This window comes from Bos taurus, chromosome 9 (assembly GCF_002263795.3).
Source record: "Bos taurus isolate L1 Dominette 01449 registration number 42190680 breed Hereford chromosome 9, ARS-UCD2.0, whole genome shotgun sequence".
Taxonomy (NCBI): domain Eukaryota; kingdom Metazoa; phylum Chordata; class Mammalia; order Artiodactyla; family Bovidae; genus Bos; species Bos taurus.
In genome coordinates this window covers 42,594,798-42,605,507 of record NC_037336.1, presented here as the reverse complement: position 1 = coordinate 42,605,507, position 10,710 = coordinate 42,594,798, and the positions used below count along the sequence as shown (strand labels likewise).

General features: G+C 41.2%; 1 protein-coding gene across 3 annotated transcripts in view; it reads right to left on the bottom strand.

Annotated features, from left to right (window-relative positions):
• PDSS2 (decaprenyl diphosphate synthase subunit 2) overlaps nt 1–4,738 on the bottom strand; it is a 276,315-nt gene extending 271,577 nt beyond the window's left edge. For 2 of the 3 annotated variants that reach the window (XM_024996619.2, XM_059889703.1), the window contains exon 1: nt 4,182–4,738. In XM_024996619.2, the coding sequence (XP_024852387.1) occupies nt 4,182–4,462 (281 nt within the window). In that variant the 5' untranslated portion in view covers nt 4,463–4,738. 3 annotated transcript variants of the gene reach the window in all.
• Between the last annotated feature and the right edge of the window lie 5,972 nt (nt 4,739–10,710).

The following is a 10,710-nucleotide window of genomic DNA, read 5'->3' as shown; positions in this document are numbered from 1 at the left end:
CCACTTCCCTCTCCCTACCAGTAACCACTAGTTTGTTCTCTATATCTGTGAATCTGTTTTTGTTGTTGGTGTTGCTGTTGCTGTTATATTCACTAGATTATTTTTTTATTCGATATATAATTAATATCATACAGTGTTTATCTTTCGCCAGGTCACTTTAGTATCTCTAAATGTAATAGCTAATGTATCTCTACTACTCACTAGTCACAAGTCATTTATCTCCTTCTGTTAGATATCTGTAAATATACTTGTGTCCAACACGATGCCTATTCTCAAAGGACATGGTCCATGTTATAGAGTTCTTTATACTCCTCCACAAGCTTTAATAAACATTGAACTGAGGATTATTTATCTAATTGGAACTTACAACACAGAGATACTAGAACATCTAGAAGAACAAGAGTAAAAAAATTAATTGCTACACTATTGTTAGCAATATGATCATTATCTCACCAAATCTTAAGATTTTAAATTTAATCTCACTTCTCAATTAAACTGTTACAAAAGTAAGTTCTAGGCTCTTTCCCTTCTTATTGATGAGATAGCTTAGGTAAAGAAAGAGAAGGTAGTGAATAATGAATTATGGTGATTTCCTTCTTTTCTCCTCTTGTTTGCCAAAAAATGTCACTGTACATCTAAATTTTAGGGCCATCAGATATGATTCATCCCTAATACACTGTGTTTATCTACCCAAAAAGTAAAATGACCCAAGGGATCAGAATATCAATATAAGTAAATAATGGAATCTCAAAATGTAAAACAGAACTAAGTAAAAGAATTTACCAAACCCAATTTTTTATGGTCTTATCTATATTAACTATATGGGGTCTTTGTGTCCTTTGGCTAGCATACTGAGATACTCTCTGTCTTAATTATCAATGCTTTGCCAACAAGATTTCAACAAAGTAAGGTGCAGCATGTGAAACAATATAGCTACTTAATCCATGTTTTTAGCTATAATTTACAATAACCACAATCTGCCTACCCTATGGATCAAATGCTTGCTTCTTTGCTGAAATAGGTGTATACAGGATCACCTCCCCAAAAGGTTTTTGTTCACTGACTGCCTGTGAGTTTAGACTGTTTAAAGAATTTAAACATGTAACAAAACTATATACAGATTAACTCCTCCTTTTCTTACAAAATAAAGTAATCCACATATGTTACTATGGCTTCGCTGAAACTTTCTCCAATTCTTTCACTGTATTAGATCAGGGACAGGCAGGCAGGGGAGGCTACAATCAGGAAAGTTTCAGAGCCATTAGTCTTACAAGCTTTCATCTAGAGTGTCTCTGGTGGTCTCAGAAGGAGTCTTCTCTAAGACCCCAATTGATACTCTGACAAGTAGATGAACTGCAATTCTCAGAATATGCACATTTCTAAGGCTTTTTCTAGTTCTGCCCTTTTCATGTCAATGCTTTATTATAGACACTACAATATGCATATGCACAATGTAATATGTAGTCCAAGGGGATTAGATTCAGGAACTCCCATGGATATCAAAATCTGAGGATTCTCAAGTCCCTCACAGTATCTGTGTATAATCCAAGGTACATCTTCCCCTATACTTTAAATCATCTCTAGATTACTTACAATGCCAATTCTATGTAAATGGTTGTATATACAATATTAGTGCTATAAAAATAGTTCCTGGTGCACAGCAAACTCAAGTTTTGTTTCAGGGGGACTTTCTGAAACATCCCCACTGAATATTGAACCTACAATTGGTTCAGGGTGTGGTTGTGAACTCACAGATCTGGAGGGCTCACTGTACTACCACATCCTCCACTGCTAACACTACCATATTCCCATCACATACAGAGAAACCCACTATTTGATTGGCAAAAAATAAGACATTTCATGGTTCATGTATTGTGAGAACACAGAGTAACTTGAACTCAGACACTGCTGCTGCTGCTGCTGCTGCTAAGTCGCTTCAGTCGTGTCCAACTCTGTGCGACCCCATAGACGGCAGCCCACTAGGCTCCCCCATCCCTGGGATTCTCCAGGCAAGAACACTGGAGTGGATTGCCATTTCCTTCTCCAATGCATGAAAGTGAAAAGTGAAAGAGAAGTCACTCAGTCGGGTCCGACCCTCAGCGACCCCATGGACTGCAGCCTTCCAGGCTCCTCCATCCATGGGATTTTCCAGGCAAGAGTACCGGAGTGGGGTGCCATTGCCTTCTCTGTCAGATACTGCTAGTAAGAATGTAAACTGGTATAACGACTTTGGAAAACAATTTGTTATTATCTCCTAAAGCTGACCATGTGTATACCCGCCTTTATTCTCTCAAGACAAGTACACCAGAAGACATGTTCAGGATATTCACAGCAGTACTTTTCATAACACCACAAACTGCAAACAACACAAATGCTGATCAAAAGAAGACTATGGTATTTACACAGTAGAATCTCACACATCAGTGAAAAACTAACAAAGTATAGTTAACACAACAGGGATAAATCTTAGAAACAATGACAAATTTAAAAAGCAAGTCACAAAGGACTACATGCAATAAACTACAATATTTGTAAATTTTAAAAATGAGCATTATTAGACACATTACTATTTAAGAAAACACTCATGCAACTTTAAAAAGGAAAAATAAACACAAAATTCAGTTCAGTGGGGATCAGGGAGATAAACCAGTGAATAGAGATAGCTTCAACAGGATTGATAAAAGTTATATTTCTTCAACTGGGTGGTAAGCTCATTCCTCTCACTATTAAGCTTTAAAAGATACATGCCGTGTGTTCTGAGTGTGTACCATCTAGAATCTCTGGAGAATTAACATTTCAGCTTCAAAACAAGTTTAACCTACTCATAAATGACATTCCTGATAACTGGGAATGATGCCCAAGAAATAAAATCTCTCTACTACTGCTATTTGGTATTGCTATTTGGTAACTTTTATAGTAACAAAGAAATAGCAGATGTCTCATAAAAAATTAAAGCAAGAGAAAGGGAAGTAAGGGTAGCTATAAAAGAGCAATATGAGAGATCCTTGTAGTGATGGAAATGTATCAGTGTCAACATCCTGCTTGTGGGACAAAACTGCAAAGGATACATTGGACCTCTCTATAGTATTTCTTTCAACTGCATGTGAACCTCCAATTATTTCAAAAGTTTGTGCTTTTTCTTTAATAAAAATGATAATTTTGTCCAAGATTTCTCCACAATGGTACTACTGACATTTTAGTGTACCTAATTCTTCACGGTAGGGAGTTGCCCTGGGCACTGCAGGGTGTTTAACAGCATCTCTGGCCTCTTACCTATTAAACACCAGCAGCACAGCCCAGTTGTAACATTTCCATACATTGCCAAATGTTCCCTAGGGGACAAGTAAGTTGCTTATTGTACTAGAGTTATGTAAAGAATATTCCTATGCTTAAGAAATACACAATGACGTACTTAGGGGTAAAGGAATGACATATGAAATGTACCACAAACGATTCAGGAAAAACATGTGTATGTATATATATTTTATTTACATATACATGAATAGTGTGTGTGTGTGTGTGTGTGTGTATAATAGGTGAATATAATTAAAGTATGTTATTAATTTTATTCCTGCAACTTTTCTATGTGTTTGCAATTGTTAATATAAAGGTGGGGTTTTTTAAAATGGAACCCAAAGCTGTGGTCCTTAAAGTCCTAAAAGCAGGTTTCACAGTAGCAGTCCAGCATAAAGTGATAAAAATCCCAAGGGAAAATGAATACTGACTGGATAAATTCCTACTTCAAGCCTGAGACAAAAGTTGCAAATGACTGCCAAACTTTTGGCCTATCTCCCCCCAACCCATTCTTTCTAGAGGTGACTTCCTGAATAATGCAGAACCGAAAATAAAACTATCCCACGTTTAAAAGACTATTTCTAGGAAGTGACTCAAACCCACATCCCTACTCGATGTTTCCACAAATCACCGAGGCAACTTCACCTTTAATAGCCATGAAGCAAAAATGCGAAAATCGCACGTGTTCTCATTCTTGCATCGCAAATATTAATAAAAGTATGTTAAGGTGAGTGGACTAAGACACAACACCGAATGTCTAGGATGGCTGAGGAAATTAAGGAGTAAAAAGAAATAAACAGGCAGTCTGAGAGAGGCAGGAAAAGTGTATCGGCCAGAAAAAAGGACTAGAGTGGGTGAGAGTGTGTCAGGGCGAAGGTGTAGCTCACCTGACTGTGGTAAGCAGAGGGTGCTGAGTCCCCACCAGCTTCCGCACCTGCATAGCGATGTTGCAGAGCTCGTCGCTCAGCAGGCAACGGAGGCTCATGAAGGACGTGGGGTAGCCCACGATCTTCTCCGCCTCTGACACCACTTGGTTCCACTGGGCCGGGGACCTGGAGGACTGACCACGACAGGAGATCACCGAAGAGATGGTGTCGAGGGGGCCACGCAGGGGACCCGAGGCCCCAAGATAACGGGGCAAGCGCAAAAGCAGCTGCCGAAGGCTCATAGTTTGAGTCTGAGGGTTTCAGGGACTTGAGGGTGTCCGGAGGTGGCGCGGGGAACAAGCCAGGGACAGATGAGGAACTTGCGGGAACTAGAAAAAAGCGGCGATTCTTGACCCTCAAGAGGGTGGGTTTTTGGAGTCGTGACCAGAAACGAACTTTAACTGCAGATCCCGCAGTCTGGGTTACACACATAACACCCTCAACCCAGCACTGCCCACATCCATCTATGGTAGAAACCACGGCCGCTGCCTAAATGGGGAACGCCATATTAGAGGAGTGAAATACGACTTGCCGTAAAGACGGAGGCGGGCTGTTCTGCAGCAAAGAATTTTCCCTACTTTGCGGCGCAGCCCGGACGCCCCGAGGGGCGGGGCTCTGGAGGTGATCCCGGGAAGGCGGGGTAGGGTGCAAACCTCAGCTCCTCCCACCTCTTCCTGGCCTGTCAGGGCGGAGGGTGACAGGGATGGGCGAGCGGTGTCCCAGCCCCTGGAGTTTGGGCAGAGTCCGATTCATCGTGGGATACCCAGGGCCCACCACGGAGTAGGCACGCATAAATATGTGTTCTGAACCAGGGTTGGTGTCTGCTAAGTGTCTTTTGCTGGCCCCCAGCCCTCCCTGGAGAAAGGGATGGAGCCGAAGCGCCAGTTCCTCTGGGAAGCTATCCTGAGACTCTGGCAGTGGTAGTGAACGGGCGTGAGGGCACTCTCTCGTATCATCTGTGCCCAACCTATGAAATGTGGCACGGCCTCGCAGAAACGGTGTTTTTTGTTTTTTATTTCCCCAGGGTCTGTCCTGGGTCCTTGCTTCTGGCTCCTCGCTGAACCTTGGGTTCCCCTGTGTGCAGCTCAGGCAGAACCAGCTGTGCCTCCTGAAAGGGTGCAGACAGGCACTTCTAGAAGGATGTACTCCCTCACCATGGAGGATCTGATACAGAGCAGAGCCCTGTGGGATTCCTGGGCACAAAGCCTTTGTGTCCCCTATTTTTTTTAAATTATAGGAAACAGCTTTCATTCATAGCAAACATTATTACAAAGCTCGTGGAGGTGATGGAATTCCAGCTGAGCTATTTCAAATCCTAAAAGATGATTCTATTGAAGTGCTGCACTCAATGTGTCAACAAATTTGGAAAACTCAGCGGTGACCACAGGACTGGAAAAAGTCAGATTTCATTTAAACCCCAAACAAAGGCAATGCCAAAGAATATTCAAACTACTGTACAATTGCTCTCATTCCACATGCTAGCAAGGTCTTGCTCAAAATCCTTCAAGCTAGTCTTCAGCAGTACATGAACTGAGAAATTCCAGATGTACAACCTGGATTTAGAAAAGGCAGAGGAACCAGAGATCAAATTGCCAATATCCACTGGATCATAGAAAAAGCAAAGGAATTCCAGAAAAATATCTGCTTCATTGACTACACTAAAGCCTTTGACTGTGTGGATCACAACAAACTGTGGAAAATTCTTAAAAGATAGGAATATCAGACCACCTTACTTGCCTCCTGAGAAGCCTGTATGCAGATCAAGAAGTTCCAGTTAGAACCAGATATGGCACAACGCACTAGTTCAAAATTGGGAAAGGATTATGTCGAAGCTATATATTGTCACTCTGCAAAATTAACTTATATGCAGAGTACATCATGTGAAATGCCAGGCTGGATAAAGCACAAACTGGAATGAAGATTGCCAGGAGACATATCGACCTCAGATATGCAGCTTATACCATTCTAATGGCAGAAAGTGAAAAGGAACTAAAGAACCTCTTGATGAGGGTTAAAGAGGAGAGTGAAAAATATGGCTTAAAACTCAACATTCAAAAAATTAAGGTCATGGCATCCAATCCCATCACTTCATGGCAAATAGACGGGGAAACAATAGAAATAGTGACAGATTTTATTTTCTTGGGCTCCAAAATCACTGCAGATGGTGATTGCAGTCATGAAATTAAAAGACCCTTGGTCCTTGGAAGAAAAGCTATGAAAACTAGAGAGCATATTAAAAAGCAGACATCACTTCACTGACAAAGGTCCATATAGTCAAAGCTATGTTTTTTTCCAGTAGTCATGTACGGATGGGAGAGTTGGATTATTAAGAAGGCTGAACGCTGAAGAATTGATGCTTTTGAATTGTGATGCGGGAGAAGACACTTAAGAGTCCCTTGGACAGGAGGGAGATCCAACCAGTGAATCTTAAAGGAAATCAACCCTGAATATTCATCAGAAGGACTGATACTGAAGCTGAAGCTCCAATCCTTTGGCCACCTGATGCAAAGAGCCGACTCATTCGAAAAGAAACTGATGCTGAGAAAGGTTGAGGGCAGGAGAAAAAGGGGCAACAGAGGATGAAATGGATGGATGGCATTCCTTGGTAGCTTAGTTGGTAAAGAATCTGCCTGCTGTGCAGGAGACCTAGGTTCAATCCCTGGGATGGGAAGATCCCCTGGAGAAGGAAATGGCAAACCACTCCAGTATTCTTGCCTGGAAAATCCCATGGATAGAGAAGCCTAGCCAGCTACAGTAGATGGGATTGCAAGAGTCAAACATGACTTAGTGACTCAACCACCACCACCACCAGGAGATAGTGAAGGGCAGGAAAGTCTGACGTGCTGCAGTCCATGGGGTCAAAAGGAGTCAGACACCACTCAACAACAACAACCAAGACCTTCCCTGAGCTCCAACGTGCAGATTTAAGTAGCTGTTAATTAGGGAAGGGAAGGGATACAAAACTAGGGAGAAACAGTCAAGAGCAAAGGCCCTGTTTCCCCATCAATGGATACACATAACAGTATCTTAGAGCTATTTTGCAGACACTGAAACCCCCTCCAGGTGGAAGAAGTTAAAGATTAACAATGGTATGCTGCCCCCAAGCATGTAGATGACCAGTTGTACCTGAAGATTGTTGATGCTGACTCCTACTCACCTCACCACCAACCCATCAGAAGAATGTCCACGAGCTGATCACACCCTCTTTGAACAATTACAATAAAACGTCCCACTATCTTCTCCAAGTTGGGACACATGGTTCTGAGGGCATTAGCCCACTGTCGCCCCCCTTTTGCCTGGCAAAGTAATGAAGCTATCCTTTTCTACTTCCCTCAGAACTCTGTCTCTGAGATTCAATTCAGCACCGATGTACAGAGAAGCTGAACTTTGCCCATCAGATCCATAATTATCATCTACTCTAGTGCTTTCATTTACAACTCATGTATTAGCTCATTTAATCCTCAGATCAACCCCATTAAGTAAATAATATTGGCATTCTCTGTGTTTCATATGAGGAAACTTAGGCACAGCCACGTAGTGTAAATTGCCTAAGGCCACACTAGGCAGGATACTATACCCAGGCAATCTGGTTTCTGAATCCATGCTCTTAGTCATAACGTTACTGTTTAAGTAACAGGTTACCAACCACTCTTCTCGCTCTGTCAGTGTGGCTCTATAATGCTGCCTATTCTTATATCAGGTATGCCTAGCATCCTACTCCCTTTCTCATCACCCAAAACAAGTATTAACAAACCCTTGTTAGTAATAAAGATGTATCATTGAATTTTACACCCTAAAAAATAGCTTGTAAAATGTTCGTTAACTTTCAAAATCTTTTAAAATTCATGATTGATATTTTTTAAATTAGCATCATGCATAATACTGGGTAAGACTTGGGCTACATTAAAAAAAATTCAGACTTAAAATCGGGCAAATTAAAGAGTTATTATTTGCTTTGTACAAAAGATGCTTTTCTCTTAAAAGATTTAGCCTCAGACTCCCTTTGAATGGCAAATTTCCCTTGTGATTTAAAATTTTTATTTCCAAAAATTCAGTTTAGGCATAACTTTTCAGGGGTACATTTTAGGTAAATGAATTATGCTCAGAAGTATTAAAAACAGTCTATGCCCAGTAAATAAATAAGGCAAGCCAAAGTTCAAAAACAATTCGTGTGAAAGAGATAATAGCCTCTTGGCAATAAAATTTAGGTCTGTTCTAGATGAAAATAAATGTGGAGAGTGAGCTACCTTACCATTCTCAAAAGTTCCAAAGTCTGAGCATCTGGGTTATCCAAGGTGAAAGAAGTCAGGAAAAAATGAAGGGAGATAAAGACTGAATGTGATATATTGTGCACCTGAGGCTGTTGCCTCAGGATCATGGTACTTTAAGACTAACTTTTCATGCAATTTCCTTAATACCAATTCACAGCATGTACTTTAATTTCTCCACAGAAGCCAAGTGCATTATTCTCTGGTCATACTCTATTAACCAAGTTTTTGATTATTCATGGGACTTTCAGTCCCATTTACTTTAAATAAATAGCACTTTTCTTTATTCTTACAGTTAAAAGGTTGCATTATACCTAATGATTATCAGTTTTTAGAAGATTAAAATGGTATTTGTTATTTAATCTTCCAGATAAATACATAACTCCTTAGAGTTTGAATAAAGAGATTTCTAAATTGCCACTGATTTTTGGAGGTGCAAAGACAGGGAGTCTCTGTGACTCTGCCCTTCCCCTGCCACAGATTACAGTCACTTTGAGGATGTCTGTGAATGTGTGCATAAAGGAAGAATACAGCAGGGTTCCTTACTTTGGCATTAATGACTTTTTGAACCAGATAAGGCTTTGTTAGGGGAGGCAGGGGGCTGGGAGGCGAAGGCTATCCTGTGCATACTAGATGTTTTGCAGCATTCTTTGCTTCTACTCACTAGATGTCAGGAGTGCCTCTCTCCAAATTTGTCTGAGGACCTGGCCAAATGTGACCTGGGGGGCAAAATTGCCCATGAGAATATAGAGAAATGGGAGCTGCTGAAAGAAAAAAATTTCTATCCATGACATTTACTCCTCCTACAAGGCGGCAAAAGAAGAGGTCCTGGGTGTAGGCAGCCCTGCAGGTGAAAGAATAGTCATGCCACACTCTGTGGAAAGCACCCATACCCAGGGATGGCTCCTCCTTGGCTTTGGGATTGTTCTGGAGACAGAAACCTGACAAAAGATGACCACAGTTCCTCCTTCATCTTTCTCGGGATCCTGAACCTGGTAAAGTGCCAGTGAACTTCACTTCCTGTCCTCTCTGCATTCTCCTGACCTTAGAAAGAAGTGAGGTCATATTTGTTGTCCTTTACTTTGTCTGGAAACCCAAACCAGCTTTTGGAAATACAAGGTCTTAACACAGATGGTGTGTGCTTTGGGCTTTGGCATTTCCATGATTAGGTGAGTGGAAATACATAGGGACAGTATAGCCACCCTCCCATTACCCTCATTACAATCACCTATTGTTTATGCTAACAGAGTTCTTCCAAAAGTAGATGAAAGCATGACATATATCTTAGGGCAGAATAAAAGGAGGCAAGTAATCAGATTAGCAAAAATCAAAAAGTTTGACCACCTACTGAGTTGGCAGGCTGGAGAACAGGGATGGCACATATTTCGAGTAAGAATGTAAAACGCTGTGTAAACAGCACCTGTGGAAGGGAAATGATAATCCCTAGCAAAATTACAACACAATTGCACTCATCTCACACACTAGTAAATTAATGCTCAAAATTCTCCAAGCCAGGCTTCAGCAATATGTGAACGGTGAACTTCCTGATGTTCAAGCTGGTTTTAGAAAAGGCAGAGGAACCAGAGATCAAGTTACTAACATCCGCTGGATCATGGAAAAAGCAAGAGAGCTCCAGAAAAACATCTATTTCTGCTTTATTGACTATGCCAAAGCCTTTGACTGTGTGGATCACAATAAACTGTGGAAAATTCTGAAAGAGATGGGAATCCCAGACCACCTGACCTGCCTCTTGAGAAACCTATATGCAGGTCAGGAAGCAACAATTAGAACTGGACATGGAACAACTGGTTCCAAATAGGAAAAGGAGTATGTCAAGGCTGTATATTGTCACTCTGCTTATTTAACCTATATGCAGAGTACATCATGAGAAACGCTGGGCTGGAAGAAACACAAGCTGGAATCAAGATTGCCGGGAGAAATAACAATAACCTCAGATATGCAGATGACACCACCCTTATGGCAGAAAGTGAAGAGGAACTCAAAAGCCTCTTGATGAAAGTGAAAGAGGAGAGTGAAAAAGTTGGCTTAAAGCTCAACATTCAGAAAACTAAGATCATGGCATCTGGTCCCATCACTTCATGGGAAATAGAGGGGGAAACAGTGGAAACAGTGTCAGACTTTATTTTCAGGGGGTCCAAAATCATTGCAGATGGTGATTGCAGCCATGAAATTAAAAGATGCTTACTCCTTGGAAGGAAAGT